The sequence below is a fragment of the Siphateles boraxobius genome, unplaced genomic scaffold (genome assembly GCF_051911475.1).
Source record: "Siphateles boraxobius isolate OS27281-9 unplaced genomic scaffold, OSU_SipBor_1 26, whole genome shotgun sequence".
In the NCBI taxonomy this organism is placed as follows: Eukaryota; Metazoa; Chordata; class Actinopteri; order Cypriniformes; family Leuciscidae; genus Siphateles; species Siphateles boraxobius.
The window spans coordinates 1,363,327-1,384,481 of NW_027508876.1; the positions used below are offsets into that span (position 1 = coordinate 1,363,327).

The following is a 21,155-nucleotide window of genomic DNA, read 5'->3' on the forward strand; positions in this document are numbered from 1 at the left end:
ACATTCCTGCTGTTCACCCAGACTGTCTCAAATCACACACACACACACACACTCTCTCTGCCTCACTTTATGCCAGCTGCTGGTGCTCTCGTGCCCTGTACAGGAGCAGAGGGTGGTCTTTCCAACCGGAAAGAGATGAGTTTAATTTCATAATCACAATAATATAATTTGTTGGGAAGATTCAATTCCAGTAGCAACTCAAGCCTCATTAAAGAAGACACACTAGATAGGCTCACATATCCAGACCTTTGACCATCAGCATAAAGTCTGGTCTACGTCGTAGCTTGTTCTAGCCAAGAATTGGCCACTTAAGGTGATTGCACAGGACTTGTGCTGTGAAGAATACTGTGAAGGCACAGACATTCAATGGGGATCTTGTTTCACAAAGATGCACAGGGATAGCACAAGGCTTTGGGAAAGTAAAGTTATGCTTCATCATGCGCCTAAAAGTTAAGGATATTTAACACTTCTCTGACATAGGAACCATTTGACAAATGAAAATTTCTAACAGACAATTTCAAAACAGACTCACCTCTTTTCACACCCTCAAGTCTGCTTGTATAGACAACTTTGACTTCTGGTCGTTGGAGTCGCTCCGTTTACAAGAAGGTGAACATTGTAATCCCAGCTCCTGCTTCCAGTCACTTTCCAAATTTTTCAATGAGAGTTGGCAATTTAGAATTGAACTTGCTAATATGCAATGACTTCTCCACTGTCCGCACTACCATTAGCTTACATTTTCTGCCTCATAAGTATAAAGCAAGTAATAAGAACACCTACTTGCAGTCAACCTGCAGGGATTAAATCTGAAGACGACCAACTACAGTCCAAATCTGTCCACCTTGAATCCTTAAGTTGTGTAGAAGTGAACTAGTCAGATTGGAACTGGTGAGTTCCACCAAATCATGGCACTTTTTGTTCTGTGCAATTGCAGTCTCATTTCGAATGACTAAAGTAGTCTTCTATTTCTCATTATCATTCTCACTTCTATATTTCATTGCGTTCTAAAGGAATTACAATAATTTCCAAAATGTTTTCACAGGAAATGGTCAATTTTATAATGGTAGCTTTTCTGAAATGAGACATCCTTGATGATGTATGCATTCAACACACGCAGCCTGCAAATTTAGACACAACTAATATGCACCAGGTAGTGACCATGCCGAGACTATACACTACATGTTTGACCATGTTCAACAGTGCTACTGTAGAGGACCCTGACAAAATCCTCTTCCTCGGTAGCTTTGGACTTGAGTACTCAGAATGACACCAATGATCCAAACTGTTTGTTTACCAGAAAACAAAGACTACAAAGAATATCAAGTGCAGACAGTGGAGTTCACATGATCTGCTTCCTGATCCGTTGGGTTCTGCAAAGAATAGGACTGTAGAGATAACCAAATCACCTCGAGCACTCTCTAGTCACTCTGTATGGTCATTTTTCATGTCAGTAAAGGAGAGAGTCTATCTTGCTTTGAAAGAATACTTGAGTGCTGAGCTAGTTACTTTTAGGGGACTTGCCATTTTGCTGATGTATTTCATCCAAAGTCCCTTACGCCACACTTCCTGACAATTCCTGCCGGAGCGTTCTGGGGTTAAGAGTCTTGCTCATGAATGCAATTGTTACACATCAAGATAGTCTTATCTGTAATTCAACCTCCCACAACCCAGTTACAGTGACTTAAGCTCAGGATTAAATTGCTGTCCTTCACATTAGCAGCCAAGATCCTTGACCTTCTGCAACTTCCAGTTGCTACAGAACGATCTGTCTTTATCTGTCCGTATAGATATCTTACATATATTATTGTGAAAACCATGTTCGTTTGTTCAGGGTGATATTTTCAGACTTTAGGTGTTAAAGAGTGATTGGATCACGATTCCATTGACAAGTCATTTGTTTCTTTCAGCACTGTGACATCAGCCGTGTTCACCGTGGGGGACAACGTGGTGTCAGGAAGTGACGATCGCACCGTCAAGGTGTGGGACCTGAAGAACATGAGATCTCCGATTGCTACCATTCGCACAGATTCAGCCGTTAATAGGTAAGAGCTGCAGGTTTGTGAGGTGTGAGACAGCTTCCTGAGACTTTTGTGTCTGAACAAGTGGAGGCAACACTGTGCCTTTTTTTTAGAAAGTTCTGGAAAATTGAGCAACCGTATTCCTCAACATCTAGAAGGGAACAAGTAATGTCTTCTGAACCAGAAATAGTTCAAAAAATGGTTGGTTGGTGGTTGATTGATATTTACTCTTAGTGTAAACAGTATCTAGCTCTATTTACATTTACAAGGCAAAGAATAGCATCTTTACACTGTGAAAGCAGTGATAGATGCTATTCACACAGTGTTATTTGTAAATTATCTAACTGATGGGGATGAAAATAGCCTTTGCCAACCAGTTAAGCTATTTGCATTTAGTGTAAACACACATTGTCTTATTTCTTTATACTTAGAGTTTATTGATTGATTCACTGTACTAACCTGCAGGATAAGTGTCTCTGCCAACCAAAGAATCATCGCTCTGCCACATGACAACAGGCAGGTCAGACTGTTTGACATGAACGGGGTCCGCCTGGCTCGTCTCCCACGGAGCAACAGACAGGTACGCTTCACACAGGGAGGTTTTATTACCTTTCTTTTTGCTCCATGTCTGTCAAGTTGCCTCTCACTCTTCAAGCACTAGACAGTTCCTTGGATTTTTTTTCTTCTTATAAAGGAAAAGCAACCCAGTAGTTTTTTCAATTTTTGGCATCATATATATGATTCCAAACATGTTGTCTCAAATTATAGGTAGCAAAATTATGCGATCTTCTGAGATACCTCCTTTTGCTGAGCTAAAAAAAAAGCCATTTCAAATAAAAAATTAAAAATGGAGTAAAACCATAATATTGAGAAATATTATTACAATTTAAAAGAATTGTTTTCTACTTTAATATATTTAAAAATTGATATTGAAATGTTAATATTAATATGGTGTCACATAATCCTTCAGAAATCAATCTGATATGCTGGAAACATTTCTTAGTATTATCAATGTTGAAAACTTAAACTTGGCTGCCTAATATTTTGTATTTCAGGATTATTTGATGAATAAAAGTTTAAAAGAACAGCATCTATTTGAAATGGAAATATTTTGTAATTATATGTCTATAATATCACTTTTGATCAATTTAATGCATCCTTGCTGAATGAGAGTATTAGTGTATTTCAAAAAAATAGTTTTGAATGGTAGTGTATAATGTAGTTTATTTAATTTTTCAGATGGAGGTGCATGTATTCCTTTTCAAGATATATTTAGCAGATACAAAACCACCTTTTTAGAAGAGTTAAAATAGTTTTAAATTAAGTGTTTGCTTTTGCAAGAGGTGCATGACATTTTGCATGCTGTGTGTGTGTTCTGTGGTTTTCTGTGTAGAGTTTCGAAAAATGAAGCCATAGTTTCAGAAATCGTAATCAGTTATACTAAAACTGTTATGAATTTTGATTTAGTTTAATCCGTGTCTATCACTTTATATACTTTTACAATTTAAACCAATTTTACATTTGTTATATTGACTTTAATGTAATATAATTTCCGGTTTAAACCCCTGTTATAATAATATAATATAATATACACACACCAGTGTTGTGCCTGAACGCGTTCATTGAACGATAGTTCATGAACTCGTTCATATTTTGGGCGAACGTCAACTGAACGTACTGTACTACTGCCTGATGAACGTTATTGTGAACGCGTTCATTCTGGTGTCTGTGAACGCACGCTCTCTCTGTTTAACTTCGTTCAATAGGGTGCCAGATTTCTATAGAGTCTTCCAGGCGAAACCCGGATAAAACACACGTAAACAGGCCTTAATATGTAGCGAAAAAAACACCCAATCTGGCAACACAAGCCACCAGTGTCGCACCGCGGCCGCCACATGTGTCATCAAAACAAAAAGGAGCATGTAGTCGACAAAGCAGCGAGGAGGCGTCGTATCGTATGATCAGTTTTTAAGACAAGGTCGGTGAGGATGGGAAAAATCTTACATTTCTGTGCAAACTTGGCCCGCCGATAAAATAACCGCTGTCTGTGGTTGTATATGGGTTGTGGCAAAAAATATCTCGCAGCAACATACGGAAAAAAAGTCAACTATGAACTAGTTCATTTTTTGGAACCGTGAACTTAGTTCAAAATTGTGAAGTATGAACTATGAACTGAACTAGTTAATTTAAAAATTTGTGAACGGAACTTTGAACTAGTTCATGTAGAAAGTGAACTTTCCCAACACTAACACACACATACGTATATGTATGATGATGTACGCTAATATATATATATATATATATATTCACACACATGCACTCACCATTTGTATTAAGTGTTGTAAGGATATGCTTTTATATAATTTAATTTAGCCTATTTCCAGTATTTTGGTGGGAAGGCAGCTTACTAGGTTTTGAGATAGCTCTGGTCCTTTAACAGTTTAATTGGCTTGTTTTGTGCCTTTGAATGCGTCCTGACACCCATGTTACATTTAACTCTCAGGGTCATCGGCGCATGGTGTGCTGCTCTGCCTGGAACGAGGAGAACCAAGCCTGTAATCTGTTCACCTGTGGCTTCGACCGCCAGGCCATCGGCTGGAACATCAACATCCCGGCCCTGCTGCAGGAGAAGTGACACGCTCACACACGCAACCTATATTTGAAGAGTTTCACACAAGCTTAACACACCACTGAATCCTCCAACACGTTCTTCAGTGCCACACCTTCAGTAGAGTTTACTAAAGAACACATATTCAGTGAAACTATTCAGTGCTTCATCCCGGTCACTGTCCCGCGGTCATCATCCCGTCATGCCTTGATCGTGTGAGGAACTCGTGTATTTAATGGATATTCTGCATATCTATCCCTGCGCTGGTCATATAGTATGGTGAAGTTCCTCCCAGTCTCGTTTGCATGATGCGACTCGTGAATCCTGCGAGACCAGGACATTCCTTCACGCTGTTACATTTAAGTAATTTTTCACTATTTTTGTTGTGCAATGTGCAGTTTGTTTCTTTGTACAAATGATTTTTTATTTTTTTTCGACAGCATTTTAGATTTTGTTTCATTTTGTATAAATTTCTGCTTTGCTTTTTATAGAGATTAAAAGTGCGAAAGAAACGAAGCACTCTGCCTTTTGTGAACGGAAATCGGCTAACGCATTTACGGATCCGCACCTTCTTGATGTTCTGATTGGAACTGCTGTTCAAGCGGCCAATCAGCTTCTTTCAGTGTTGCCGCAGCCCATTTGCATGACAAACCTGCCTCTTTGTCAAATATGTGAAGCAAAATGCTGTATAATTGCTGTGAAATCTCATTCACCCTATTGAAAACATAAAGATGCTGAGACTTTGTAAGTATCGTGACTGTTTATGAAGCCCTACGATTGATGTTCACTTCCCTTTCAAGGGCTTTCATGTCGTGTAGAAGTAAATATTTGAATCAATACATCTGAATTCAGAACAAGTGCACATGTTGCTGTAGTTTTTACTAGATGAGCAGAGTTTTCGCTATTGTAATATTCGTCGATAATTATCAGAGCAAATGTCAATGCCTCGCTCAGTGTGATCTGATGCTTGACACTGATGCTTTCTGATGTACTTTGGACTCCTTGTGATGTGTGAAACACTGTGCTTAGCCGGTATTTACAGAAACCTCTCTCGAATGACTTTCAACATTCATAAATAATCCTTAAATGGAAGTTCTTCCGTCAGGGTGTTACAATCGGCATCGTTACTGCATTACTGGACTTTCACCAGAACTTCATTGGACTTAAATTAGAAATGCTGGTGGAACGTGTCAGTTGTTCATTCTTTTTCACGTAGACAGTCTGTTAGGTCTAACACAAATGTGCAGTGTATTTTTGTGTGATGTCCATGTTTAATGGGCTGTTGAAATGTAAACGAAAACGCATAGAAAACACTCATCTTTTATCCAGCTGTCAAACAACACGTGCTGACATCATGTACGCATATGACCCATCAGAACGTCCTTGAAAAACGAGTCTGGTCTTCAACATTTTAGTGGTCTCTCTAACTTGGTATAATGTTCTGTGGAGTATTCTGTATTGAGCCTTTTTTTTTTGAGAGTAACTTAATTTTATGTATATTAAAAACATATTGCATCATATAATGACAATGTAGAGATATAGAAACAATTAATTCACTCGCTGTTGGGCTTCACAATAAAGTGAAAATGTCTTTCAAAGATCACATCGTTTTGATTAAACCAATAATTTGACAAATATTGTGTACAAATACACCTGGCTTTCATTAGATAAATAAAAATTAGGATATTGTATAATATAATGCTGTAATATTTTATATATATAAACAATCATATAATTGTAATATATATTTATATATATATATATATATATATATATATATATATATATATATAAATAAATATATATTACAACACAACAAATGGAATCAGATCAAAGTATAACACAACGTGGTTGTTTTAGTTTTTATTCACACAAACATTCACTTTTTACTCAAGTGCAATGTACAGACCTTAGCAGCATATGCTTTTGGGTTAAAATTTACACTTAATCAAGAGAGATCTTAAGGTTATTCTTTTAATTTTCTGTATTTTTTTCTAAAAATTTTTACAAAATGTACAGTCATTAGTACAATATTGCCAATCAATCATGCCTTTACGTCTGAATTACTTGACGTAGGTTCGTCCAGGGTTTTTTATGTTAAGAAAACGCTCAACTCAAACATAAAATGAAAAAAGAAAGAAGGTAAATACACATGTGCATAAACAGTCTTTCAAGTTATGGAAATTTCAAACCGGGTTGTCAGTGCGGTGAAAATAGCCATGAACCAGATTTTTTTTTATTTAACATCATCAAGATGATCCTTTGAGCAATGACTGGGAATAACAAATAACTTATACAGATACAGATAAAAGAAAAAGGCAGGTAAAGTTGAGCCATGTTTGAACGGTCAATTTCACTATCTTTCTATTGACATCATATTTCTATGGGTTGACAAAGTGTATCACATTTAATCCTGGATAGATTCATTATCATTTAAAAAAATATATAACATCAGGTGAGACATTAAACAGGACTGAGAGAAACTTGAAAATATATTTGCCACCACTAGGTGTCCCTGTGACATTTTGGGCTGTTTGTAAAGGGTGGCCACATGACATCTCAGCCAGGGTTGACAAAATGGCATTTGAAAATATACATACTGAAAGCTTATTAAAGAATACATGAATAACAAATTGCAATGACAGAGAGGACTAAAATATAATAATGGAGTAGGATGATTCTATTGGTATACATACAACAATAAACATCTTTACAGATGAATTGTGACTTGGTCAAGAAATATATATTGAGGTTAAAGCATACACACTAAAACACACACGAACCGTAAATCTAAATCAAATGACATGAATGAGAAGTATCTGTAAATGAAATAAATAAATGCTGGTGAATCATTGGTTAAACCTCTGGTAAAGTGGCATGTATTTCAAAGGTTGGGTCGGGGCTTTACAAAGCAATTTGTAATGTGCTCGGTTTGTAAATGAACCCATTAAGTACAAATTACTCCCTAATCACGGATCTCTACTCGCACTCTTAACTCCATTTTCTTTTCGTCTTTTGTGTCTACATCAAACCGGCGACGTTTCCCTTTCCTTTCACGCAGGACTCGGCCCAGAACACCCTGTGTAAAGATACAGCGCTGACACACAAAGGGAAACCAGCGGAGAAATGACACGTCACCTGTGAGCGGGATTGAGGTTTTAAAGCAGTAAGCTGTACCAACTCAAAAAAAAAAAAAGAAGAAAAACCCGTGGTGTCGTAATGGCACCATTTAAATTAGTTTGTCACCATTACCTCTAATATGCACGCTCAAAATGGAGCTGAATTAACCTGTCTTTGCAATGTCAAACCCTCCTGTTTTTTTTTTGTTCCTTTTTTCCCTCATTTAAAAGTTGTACCAATGAGGCAAAGGAAAGAGAGAGAGGAAAATGAGGGACGCATCACTCTGACAGGACCTCTAATTGGACAGCGTGTCGGAGCTCTTCAGGGGCAGGCCATCCGGAAACGGCCAGATAATGACAAGACGGCGGCTGCCTTTCACTTTGGCGAAGGTTAACACACATACACACGTTTGAATGACGGCGACTCTAGAGCTGTCAGTGGAGGGAGAGAGAGGTGACCATCTTTCCTTCTGCTGTGTTGGGAGAAAATTGTCCCTGTTTTTCACATATCCCGCTGTTGTCGATCACATCGCTGGTAACTCTCGTTCTGCCAAAAGTCTCGTGAGAACTAGACTACCTTTATCGTTTCCAGAACTCCCTGAAAAGCTAGTTCTAAACTACCCAAGTGTGTTACTTTAACATCATTTTTGGTTTTTTTGAATACTGTGGGCGAATCCAAATTATTTTCTGAGGTATTCAACATGTCTTTATTATTGAAGCTTGTTTCCACCCCAGATCAAAGCATTTTAAAAGATAAAATGTAAAAGATAAAATGTTTATCTCACAATTGCAATTTACATCTCGCAATTCTAAATTTATTTATCAGAATTGTGAGATATAAAATCGCAATTGCAAGTTTATATCACAAATTTATAACACGCAATTCCGACTTTATATCTCCCATTTGCGTGTTATAAAGATGTAAACATGCAATTCTGAGATAAAAAAATCAAAAAAAAGTTTTTATTCCGTGGCGTAAACAAGCTTCCAAACATAATGGACACGAACGCTTCCGCTTTTAGCCCCAGCGGCCACCACAGCTTCCAGTGCAGTGCAGTGTATGGAAATTGTGGGGAAATTATGCACAAATTTATATCTTGAAGTATTGCATGACAGGACAAAGCAATATTGATACAATCCACCGTCAGACTAAAGTATTTAAAGCTTCTGGAACTCATTACTAAAGCATTATAGTTTAATATAATATACTAAAATGTTGTGTTTACTATAGTTTTTTATATATAAAATATATTGTATTATAAAATAATGAATTGTGATCGGCAGTTATTAGAAAAGAGTGTTCTACTACCACAGTTTGCTATGAGAGAACACGTATGACATCACTTTGTTGGCCAAAACGCTGAAGCGAGTTTCATTTTAGCACTTCCGGTTCCAGTCCTGAAAACAATGGTTTTTTTGAATGGGGCTTTGATTAAATGGCTGAAATAAGGACTGTGGTGAACACAAGCTCAAGACACTTTCACGTTTTACTCCACGACACAAAATGCATCAATATTACCCCACTCATGATTTTTTCAAGTTGTTCGTGTCTTCAAAAAGGCGGTTGCTACCAAGTGGCTCAATGGGACTACAGAGGCTGTCGAAGAGATTAAACATCACGCTGAACGGGTAAAGCTCGGTCCGCTTTTACAGAATCGTTGTAGTCTCAAACGTTCTGGGAAAACGTTTTTAGATAAAAGCTGAAAGAGTTGTGGGAAGCTTAGTGATGGTGACGTTGAATTCGTGGGACTGTGGTGTGGTTTGTTTATAGCCTTTAGCTTTTTACTTCAGGCAGCTGCATTTAGCCTTTGAAATTCATAAAGGTTGTGTCCATCTGTGATAATTATCTTGATGGACAAAACGTGCAAGTATCATAAACTTGTTGATCACAGAGCTTGTTTTTAGCAATAATCCAAAAACCCTATGGGGAAATCTTATTGGGGTTTTCTCAAGGGAACCAGCGTGATGCTAAATGCCGGTTGGCCTACAAAGTGACGTCACATACACCACTCCATACCAGAAGCTTGCGTAACACTGAGATTTTACCGGAAATATATGGACCTTATTCACAGCAGCGCCATCTTTGAATTTTAACAGGAATGAAAGTGAGGCTGTGAGGGACAGACGTACATCTCTTCAGTGGGTTGTACTGTTATTTCACGTGTTTTTGAATTGTTCTGCTGACGAAACACTGCAAAAGTATCTTTCCAAGAAATTTCAGTACGCATAAACCCGAGACAACATGAGCTGTGGAAAATAAGTGATCTAAGAGTTTTTTTTACAGTGGATGCCATTGGAAACACTGTAAGTCTATCCATCACAGCCTCGCTTTCATACCGGTCATGACGCTGCTCTGAATAAGCTCTATTGCTGTCGATGTCCTGGAGGATCCTTTCTTGTTTGGACACCAAAGCAGGTCTGTCAGAGAGAGCCTGATTAGAAATGCTAGAAAATCAAATTATGTTGTTTTTGTTCTTAATTATGAAATTATTCTAGTTAGTGCCTTTTAAAAAACGTATAACATATTGTCAGAGCTAAAAATGAAACATTTTCATGTCTATTCAGTTAAACTTAAGTTAGCAAACTAACAGCATAGCTTACCATTGTTCCTGATTTGTTTGTATTTGCTTTATTTAATTATAAAAAATTAAATAAAAAGTTAAAAAACATACAGAACACACACAAAAAAAAAAAAACCTTAGCGTAGCGTTAACTGGTTGAGAATAGCTTTTTTGATTAGCTAGAATAAGATATTTAACATGTATTATGTTGTAATCTGGCATTGAGGATGGGTATAGGGGTCTTTTTTTGATGCACGAACATTACCCTTGTGAAAAGTAACCATCGTTTCGTTACAAAATAAAACCCCCATTAAACATGGTTGTTATAGTTAAACCATGGCAACCTCAAATTAACCATGGTTTTACTACACTAACCATAGTTTAAACCATGGTATTTGTGGTTATACAAATGGTAATCAATCTGCCAAAAACATGGTTACTACACTTACTATAATAAAACCATGGTTAATTTTCATGAGGGTAATTTAATCGTAATGCATGATTTTTTTCCAAATCAGTTTTTATCGGTCAACTCAACAGTCGCTTGTCTGAATGTTCAGAATCACGGAGGGATTAAATCTCGACAGACAGTAATGCTATCTATCAGAATGCGCTACCAGCACTATACTCAGGTTACGGTTGGGGATAGTATTTGTTTTAGTGTTGTGTAGATAATCAGATCTGTGACTGACATGAACAATGAAACCTGTAGAATCGCCTGTGGAGTGGGGTTTGGGCTAGGGATGCTCATCACGGTTAATTTTCCCGACTGACAACCGCCGCTCGTTATCCAACTATTAACCGTTAACTGATAAGATTATAATATTGAATTGGCATTAAATAAAAATAAAAATGATGAGTGTCTGTGACCCGTGGAAAATACCAAACAAAAAATTTCACGGGTTTATAATAACGTGCAAACAGCAGCATACAGAACAGATCAACAAAAGAACCTGGATTCACATCACATTTACTCACCTGCAGCATTTCTGACAGTGACAACAGAGAAAAACATAAAATAGGCCTACACTAAATATATATTTTTAACTTAAATAATTCACAAATTAAGAAAAGAAAACACTGAATCCGTTTGAAGCTTTGAAAAACCGGCAATTTGTTTTCCGTCAGACTAAGTTTCTTTCGTCAAATAAAAATAGCAGGCCTACCTCAATCCACACCTTGTCTGGTTTTTATTTAAAAAAAGTAAGGTTACACTTTATTGTAAGGTGTCATTGTTACAGTGAAATTAAATATTTAAGTACAGTGTAATATTAATGAACTACATGTACTTACTATAGGGTTAGGGTAGGATTAGGATTTGGTTGAGGGTTAATTGCAAGTAATTAGGCATAATTTACTGTTATTACTATGGTAATTACATGTAACATGTAACAGGGACACTGTAAAATAAAGTATTACCAAAAGTAACATGTCTACATGATGTGGGGTTAGTCTGGGTCTCCGATGGCACAGATATCCCGGGAATACAGAGATAACGTCTCGCTAGAGTGGCCAGCTTTGGGAACCGCATTTCATTTGCTCGTGGATGTTTGCTTCGCCAGTGATATTGCATTGTACTTGTACTACTGCTGTATTTCAATAACGTGTAGCATATTTTGCAAGTAACTTCGTTGCTCTTTCTGTCGAAATTGTCCCCCACAATACTTATTTTCGCTCGCTTCATTTTGCTTGCTCAGCGAAATATGTCTGTAGGCACGTGTGGTTGCGCGTGTCGACGCGCCCCGTGAGTTAACAAATATAGGCTATATAGTTTTTTTTTAGTGTATTTTTTTAACCATGCAGCTAACTAAAAAAAAACAAAACAAAAAAAAACATTTAACTTTTAAACCGTTTAACTGGTAGTATTAATCGGTTAAAATTTTTACTTTAGGTTAACGGTTTAACGGTCAATATGAGCATCCCTAGTTTGGGCTTTACTGGTTTGGGGCTAAAAAATTACGTGAACCCTTCAGAATCCATGAAGGGCAAGGTAGAAAACATTTCCATACCTCACCCATACCTTGGTAGCAATAAATTAAATTTTTGACAGAACAAGGTTTACCACCTAGTCGCGATTCTTGTCATCTCCCTGTGGAGATTTTTCGGCAGTGGGATGTTGGTGACTTTAGGGGTGAAAAAGGGCTTCTGTGGCAACTGGATGGCAGGCGAAGTTGGTTTTGGTGACGAGGACGATTACGCCCAGGTTAGGCTTCCGCATTCATACAGTCAGAGTGAAGTTTTCCTGCTCGGGAGGTTTTCTGACCCAGGTCCCTAATCCTGCTTCCCGTAGACCCTTCAACCACTGCAGCTTCACAGTCTGGTAGGTGCCGGCCGCCTGCTTCGCTTCACAGTACAGAGGCATACCACTCGCCCCACGGACCACCAGCTACAGAGACAGGAAACCAGAGAAACAATGATAGGAAAGAGGGATTCGACAGACAGAAGAGATGGTGAGAGTGCAAAACAAAACGAATGAGCCGGCACAAACGTGGCATTTGAGCAGCTGTGTAATCTCTCCATTTAAATTTCACAAGCAATTGAACATTCTCCGTGCTTTTGTGCGTTTCTTTGTCGCACACTCACACACACACACAAAAAAATAATAAAAAAACTGAGAGCAAAAAGGGGAGCGGTGAACGGAGAAAAGAAAAGTTTCTTTGGAGATTAGTGTGTGTGCTCTTGCGTCCCTGACTGCGAGCGCTGAGCGTTTGCCATGGGAGGCCGCTCAAGTGCTTTTCAAGATGATTACCATTTCCACAGTCATTAGACTTTAACTGCCAGCATTTGGTACAGCAGCCGGCATCTCTCCCATACATTTACATGATGAGGGCCTAATTCTGCCCTACGCTTTTTTTCCCATCTCATAACAAATGGGAGCTGTCTGTTCTGGTTAATAAAAACAGAATTATTCATCCTCAACTAGTTCTTTGGTTACACTTTATTCTGATGATCCCCTTTAGATATTCTGTTGACCATAAGTTGGACCTACATGTCAACTAACTCTCATGAGAGTATTTGTTGAGTATTAGTAGACTTTTTTAGGGTTAGTGGAATTCGTTGACATGTACAAGTCACTTACAGTCAGTATGTCTGTTGGGGATCATCAACATAAAGTGTTATCAGTTTTTTATATTGACCTGAGAAAACACCACCGGATCTAGGCTGGGAACTGAAAGGTTATAGGTTTCATTGTCCTATGAACCGAGACCCCTAACCTCAAACTGCTTATACTCTAATAAGTTAATCCTAAAGGTGTGTATACATGTGTTTGCAGTGATCAGCAAGGGCGCCACTGGGATTTCTGGTGTCCCTGGCATACAGGTCCTTCTCAAAAATTAGCATATTGTGATAAAGTTCATTATTTTCCATAATGTAATGATAAAAATTAAACTTTCATATATTTTAGATTCATTGCACACCAACTGAAATATTTCAGGTCTTTTATTGTTTTAATACTGATGATTTTGGCATACAGCTCATGAAAACCCAAATTTCCTATCTCAAAAAATTAGCATACCATGAAAAGGGTCTCTAAACGAGCTATTAACCTAATCATCTGAATCAACTAATTAACTCTAAACACCTGCAAAAGAATCCTGAGGTTACCTGGAGTAGAAACATCCAGAGCCACAGTGCACAGGCGTGTGCAGGAAATGGGCTACAGGTGCCGCATTCCCCAGGTCAAGCCACTTTTGAACCAGATACAGCGGCAGAAGCGCCTGACCTGGGCTACAGAGAAGCAGCACTGGACTGTTGCTCAGTGGTCCAAAGTACTTTTTTCGGATGAAAGCAAATTTTGCATGTCATTCGGAAATCAAGGTGCCAGAGTCTGGAGGAAGACTGGGGAGAAGGAAATGCCAAAATGCCTGAAGTCCAGTGTCAAGTACCCACAGTCAGTGATGGTCTGGGGTGCCATGTCAGCTGCTGGTGTTGGTCCACTGTCTTTTATCAAGGGCAGGGCCAATGCAGCTAGCTATCAGGAGATTTTGGAGCACTTCATGCTTCCATCTGCTGAAAAGCTTTATGGAGATGAAGATTTAATTTTTCAGCACGACCTGGCACCTGCTCACAGTGCCAAAACCACTGGTAAATGGTTTACTGACCATGGTATTACTGTGCTCAACTGGCCTGCCAACTCTCCTGACCTGAACCCCATAGAGAATCTGTGGGATATTGTGAAGAGAAAGTTGAGAGACGCAAGACCCAACACTCTGGATGAGCTTAAGGCCGCTATCGAAGCATCCTGGGCCTCCATAACACCTCAGCAGTGCCACAGGCTGATTGCCTCCACGCCACGCCGCATTGAAGCAGTCATTTCTGCAAAAGGATTCCCGACCAAGTATTGAGTGCATAACTGAACATAATTATTTGAAGGTTGACTTTTTTTTGTATTAAAAGCAATACTTTTATTGGTCGGATGAAATATGCTAATTTTTTGAGAATTTGGGGTTTTCATGAGCTGTATGCCAAAATCATCAGTATTAAAACAATAAAAGACCTGAAATATTTCAGTTGGTGTGCAATGAATCTAAAATATATGAAAGTTTAATTTTTAATCATTAAATTATGGAAAAATAAAAAATGTTACGGCATACCTGGTGACTGGACATGATTTCTGGTGACCATTGCAAATGTGACAAAGTTATGAGCTTTAAGAGCAGCGATATGATGCAACAACTAATGTAAGTAAAGAAACCAACAGCGCAGCGACAGATTTATCATTGTGAGTGTGAACGGGACTTAAAAGACACTTCTCCACCGTCAAGCCAAACCATTATCATTGCTTAACCGGTCCATTCCGCGCCGATCCGACCCAGCAGGTTCGGATATGCTTTCATTTTCCCCCGTGGGGCTGATAAAGGAGCTCTTTGGAATTTAATACAAATGCATCATTCATTGCCTTTGTGACGCAAGTGCATACTGACGATATAAAAAGTAAATAGCGACCGCATTATGGAGGATGTTATGGCGTTATGGTTGGCTAACCGTGCTGAGAATGCGTGTAGTGAAGTCACCACTCAGGATTGGTCAATGTCTGTTGCTTGGCTTCCAGCGCGCTATTTGAGCGAAGTAAACAACCGTTAGCCAACCGTGCTGAGAATTCCAGGCTGAGAACGGTTTGTAATCCTGCCATGCCGAACCAAGGTCAAATGGAAATATAACTGCAACCGTTCTTAGAACCATTCGACCTGATGGTGGAAAAGCGGCTATTCAAGTATCCACGAAATCAAAATTGCCAGTGGTTATTTTTTTATCCAATATTGCAGTGTTTATTATAAATGATTTATCTGTGCACATCATTATTTTTTAAGTAAACATTAACTTCCCCTTCCCCTCCCAATGACATCTCTTCTCTGATGAGTGTGTACCGGCGCGAGGGCATGATAATTATCCCTCCCCTACAGCAACCTGTCACTCACATGAGATCACAGCAATTAACAAACGACAATGATGTAATCAATTCCCGGTGGATCAAATCAAGCCCTGCTCCTAGGTTGAGCCGGTTCAATCGGATAATACGTCACAACAGGGAAGAAAAGACTATTGCAACTCCTGTTTCAATCCAAATTTAAGGCTATTTTCGTAATAAAATGCTAATGTACTGCATACTGAGCAGTATGTACTATACACTGCATATTTTTTAAGACGCAGTGCAGTATGGATAATGATTAACGCTGATAAACGCTATACGTTTTGACTAGAGTATGGTGTGTTGTGGGAACATAATTTAGCTAGTGGCGTTTAATTAGGAAATCATGTTATTTCTTCAGTTAAAGGGATAGTTCACCCAACAATGAAAATTAGCCCATGATTTACTCACCCTCAAATCATCCTAGGTGTATATGACATTCTTCTTTCAGACGAATACAATAGGACTTATATTAAAACATGTCCTGGCTCTTGCAAGCTTTATAATGGCAGTGAATGGCTGTTTCTGTTTTGAAGTCCATAAAAGTGGCTCTGACGGGGCGGCAGTGGCTCAGTGGTTCATGTAGGATGTCAACAAACCGAAAGGTTGGTGGCTCGATCCCCGGTTCCACCTGCCCAAGTGTCGAGGTGTCCGTGAGCAAGACACCTAACCCCAGCTGCTCCCGACGAGCTGGATGGCACCTTGCATGGCTGACACCGCTGTCGGTGTATGAATGAGTGAGTGAATGGGTGAATGTGAGGCAATATGTAAAGCGCTATATAAATGCAGTCCATTTCTGACGGGTAACCGCTAACTGTCGTACGCGTGTTATGGCGTTCCAGCTTAGGAGGCAGGCGTAGCGTAAGTTCTGGTGACGAACGTGGAAGCGCACCGGATTGAGCAAAACACCCCTCGCGAATTAGAAGTCTGAGATGAACTTGGTTCTCGAGAGAACTAGCATATTCTCACCAGAGCGTCCTATGCTGGGATGCCAGTCTCTCGTGAATGTGCGGAAGTTACAGATTACAGTTTGTAAAGTTATAAACATGGATATTTTTCTTACACAAACGCATTGCTTAGCTTCAGAAGGCCTTTATTAACCTGTCAGAGCCATGTGGAGCACTTTTATGATGGATAGATGCACCTTTATGGACTTCAAAAAAGAAACAGCCATTCACTGCCATTATAAAGCTTGGAAGAGCCAGGACAACTCTGATTGTATTTGTCTGAAAGAAGAATGTCATATACACCTAGGATGACTTGAGGGTGAATAAATCATGGGCTAATTTTAATTTTTGGGTGAACTATCTCTTTAAGCAAATGCTTGCTATAGTGCCCCTAGTGGCAACACTTAGAATGCAATGCCTACGTGTGTCATGAATTTTGAATCTAGTTAGTGTGTGCATTCATGTCATTTATAGCTCCAGTAGGTAACTTTTGTAAACACATATTTGCTAAAACTGTCATTATGTCCAGACAGTAGAATATGAGACAGATAATCTGTGAAAAAAATCAAGCTCCTCTGGCTCCTCCCTGTGGTCCTACTGCCATTTGCAGAAAAACACCGCTCCCGGTCAGAAACAACCAATCAGAGCCAGGAGGAATGTCTTAGCAGTGTCAATCACGCTCGTGTACGCGCTGATCACCCCTCTCTTGCACAGCGCGAGCGCGTACGGTCGTTCGTGACTCTCCTGTTTGAACTCGTTCATCCAAATGAACGAATCTTTTTTGGAGTCATTTCGTTCATTCAACGAACGAAATGACTCGAAAAAAGATTTGTTCATTTTGATGAACGAGTTCGAACAGGATCACGAACGTGCATCACAGAACAGAGCAAGGCGAGCATTTGTGCTTATAAAACTTAACGTTTTTTATTTATTTTTGAAATGACCGATCATTTCGCTAGATAAGACCCTTATTTATTGTCTGGTATCGTTTAAAGCACTTTGAAGCTGCACTGAAACTGTCATTTGGTCCTTGAAACATTGGTGTCCTATTGAAGTCCATTATATGGAGAAAAAGCCTGGAATGTTTTCATCAAAAACCTTAATTTCTTTTCGACTGAAGAAAGAAAGACATGGACATCTTGGATGACATGGGGGTGAGTAAATTATCAGCAAAAGTTTTTTTAAAAGTGAACTAATCCTTTAACGTTATCTTACTAGCTATTTATAACTTATAGAAAGAGTGCAACGTTATAAAGTTACATGTATTGCAAAATACATAATGATTTGAGGACCAAGTTTGTAGTCAAAGTATGGGCAGGCCATAGTCAATGTAAAGCATATTGTTGATGTTTCGTCCCTATTAGTGAATGTTCCATAACTGTTTATAATCCGCCGTCATCGGTGGTCCTGCTTACTAGCCTGCGCGTTCACGGCAGGCTCCGCTGTGGGGGAGGAGCTGTGGGGGAGGAGCTGTGGAGGGAGGAGCTGTGGAGGGAGGAGCTGTGGAGGGAGGAGCTGTGGAGGGAGGAGCTGTGGGGGAGGAGCTGTAGCTCAGCAGAGAGGAACGGGGTTGGACCTGTAAGTTGTGCTTGTTCAAATTTTCAGGCTAAGTCAACATTTTCTCAAAACTCCCTACTGCAGCTTTAACAATTTAAGATGCTGACATCATGTCTGTTGTGTTAGATAAAAAGAGGCTTTTTATTCAAAGGTAAGCTCACCTTGCGATAGAGTCTGATCCAGCGTGCAAAAAGCGCATGCTTGCAGAGTCTGGACGGAGCTCCGGAGTCCCTCCTCTTCCCAGTAAACGCGTTGAGAACCTCCAGCTGGGTGTCGCCTGCCGTCCAATTGACACTGTAACACACGGACTTCCCCTGCTGCCTGCAGTCACTGTTGCTCAGGCCTGCGCATGCAAGAAAACAGAGCCAGACTTAGTTAGAGAAAGCAAGAGCACTCGAGGGAGGTTCTATTTAGCATGTGATTGCTGAAGTGTTTCATTAGCAGGCGAGCATGTCGGTTTGTCGTCTGTGCTATCTTTGAGGTAAACACTGGTTCCAGGCACAAAGGATCTCTCGGGCTCCTCAATCATTGCCGCATCGGTACACCAATTAGCATGGCATTCTTTCTTCCTTAAGGTGGAGAGTATGATAGCATGCCCATGAGCTGTGCTGCCGATTTCTGAAATGCTTTACATGAAACAAAATGGCGTAACATGTTTTAATGCGGAAGCATGTTTGCTAAACTGTGGAGAGTATTGATAAAGGAGATAATTTTGACAGCTGTGCTAATATTTACTGCAAAGTCATTTACTGTGAATATTCATAAATTTGGTGTTTATGTTTAGCAATACATGCTAGCAGTGGACTCATTTTTAAGCACCCCTAAAGGGACAGTTCACCCAAAAATGTAACTTTTGTCATCTTTTACTGATTCACTCTCATTTCAAACCTGTGTGACTTACTTTCTTCTGAGAAATATTGCCGAAATGTACTGTTTTTGATAATGGGGCCTGTGACTGCCGAGCTCTGAATGGACCATATGACTTGTGCGCTATATTCAAAGTCTTATGAAGCCATGTGATAACATTGTGTGAGGAAAAGGACACATTTTATGCATTATTTGCTGGAGCTCCTATCCTGAGAAAGAGCAATTGTGAGCATTGACTCTCTTTTTTTTCACAGTAGAAAGTAAGTCATATAGCATTTTAATTTTAAGATGAACTATTCCTTTTAATCCTCCTGCAAATATCAGAATCTCTATCCAGGGCTTCAAATTGGTGGACTAAATGCTATAATAATGTGCGTATCCTTTAATACCGTAACGCAGCGTCCTCCTTGGACCCTCGCTCACTCATTCACGGTGTCATTTCACAGTCTTCATTCCGTTTATCCCTATATGTCTATAATAGAGCACTTAATTTGTATTTTACCTCGAGCAGACTTCATCATTTACTGTCAGTCACAATGTTGTCGTCTATCCATCATGCCGAGTATTTTACACAAGATGCTGCTAAATGTGATCGCTCTGTATTTGACATAAAGCTACTCATAAGTGCCACTTTGTATCTTCTAAAAGTGATGTGCTAAAGTGTATGACCTGTATTTGAAGGACATCCTCACTGAAGTCCTGCAATCTCATTTTTCCTGTCAAAGGGTAGGTTTGAGTGAATCATGTAAGAGTTTCACAGTATGAAGGTTACCATTGAGACACGGCACCTTCACCACTACAACATGAATTTGAGTTTCCAGTCTGGTCCATTTGCTGGTCTAGTCTGGTTTAATGCTGGTCAAGCAGGTGAACCAGCCAATTTAGCTGGTGAAGCAGAAGTCTTGCTGCTTAAACTAGTTATGTAACTTGGTTAAGCTAGTGTGCTTTCTTAAATGCTTTGCTAGCTCTTCTTCATCTCAGTAGTTTTATACTTTATACTGACACCTACTGGCCTGGATGCATTAAGTTTGTTTACTGCAATAGTTTATCTTTTGTTCCTTTTCTTTTTAAAATGTATATTCATGGATTCAGTCTGAATGGATTTTCAATTGTGTGACAGCTTGTCATGTGATCGGAACATGTCCACGACGTTACAACCTCCTTCATGTCGAATAAAACATTTGTCTTTGAAGACTAGTTTTCATCTCATGTATGTGTATATTATTTTATTTCCTAACCTTTTAGCACCTTCATATTCTGCACTTTTATTATACAGTACATTGTTTGTAAACATACTGTTGTTTGGAGCTTCAATCTACCACTTGCATAATAAAATGCAACCTACGTTAAGTAAAACAAATTTTAATGACCTCCTCTGTGTGAGGAAGTATGACTAAATAATGAGTCAAACAAATAATGAGTCACAGGAAAAGTTTGAAGGAAATAACAGTAATTTTTATTTTCCCTCAAGCTGTCTTAATTTACTGATTTATGGTCACTAATGATTTTGTTTATCCTCATGCAGAGTATTTTACACTAGAATGCTGGTAAAACACTAACTGTGATATTGTATTTGAGATAGGCCTACAGCTATACCTAATCTACAATATATATATATATATATATATATATATATATATATATATATATATATATATATATATATATATATATATATATATATATATATATGCTGTGCTAAAGCATGTGAGCGTTTAGTGCAGGATAAGAGATCTCGGCCGCTTCTTGGGAACTCTGCATCCTTTTTGATGGCGATGCCTAAAATAACCAGTCCATTTTCCCCAACAAGAGAGCCCAGACAAAGAAAGAGAAGCTCATCAATGGTGGTGAAAAGGGCCGTGCCGGAGACATGCGGCCCACTGGGCGTGAGAGGAAGAGTGAATGGATCTCTCTCGTCTTCAATGAAAGTGATAAGGTGTTTGATGAGATTGACTTGGAGGATGGGTAGATCCAATAGAGCAGTCCGTCTGCCATACTGAGGCTCAAGAGAGCAGTTTAACAAAGTGATGGAGCGAGACAGAGTGTCCTCCGTGCACTTAAGGTCACA

General features: G+C 39.1%; 2 protein-coding genes across 12 annotated transcripts in view; one reads left to right on the forward strand and one right to left on the reverse strand.

Moving 5' to 3' along the window:
* The window catches only part of wdr37 (WD repeat domain 37), a 40,903-nt gene extending 34,679 nt beyond the window's left edge, over positions 1–6,224 (forward strand). For all 11 annotated transcript variants that reach the window (XM_077244116.1, XM_077244115.1, XM_077244121.1 and 8 more), the window contains 3 exons: positions 1,908–2,042; positions 2,484–2,598; positions 4,522–6,224. In XM_077244116.1, the coding sequence (XP_077100231.1) occupies positions 1,908–2,042; positions 2,484–2,598; positions 4,522–4,653 (382 nt within the window). In that variant the 3' untranslated portion in view covers positions 4,654–6,224. The remainder of the gene's footprint in view (positions 1–1,907; positions 2,043–2,483; positions 2,599–4,521) is intronic.
* A 4,600-nt stretch (positions 6,225–10,824) lies between these two features.
* Positions 10,825–21,155, reverse strand: part of adarb2 (adenosine deaminase RNA specific B2 (inactive)) — a 223,360-nt gene continuing 213,029 nt past the window's right edge. The window contains exons 9-10 of the mRNA XM_077244108.1: positions 18,382–18,563; positions 10,825–12,692 (exon numbers count right to left, since the gene is read on the reverse strand). Coding sequence (XP_077100223.1) covers positions 12,525–12,692; positions 18,382–18,563 — 350 coding nt within the window. The 3' untranslated portion in view covers positions 10,825–12,524. The remainder of the gene's footprint in view (positions 12,693–18,381; positions 18,564–21,155) is intronic.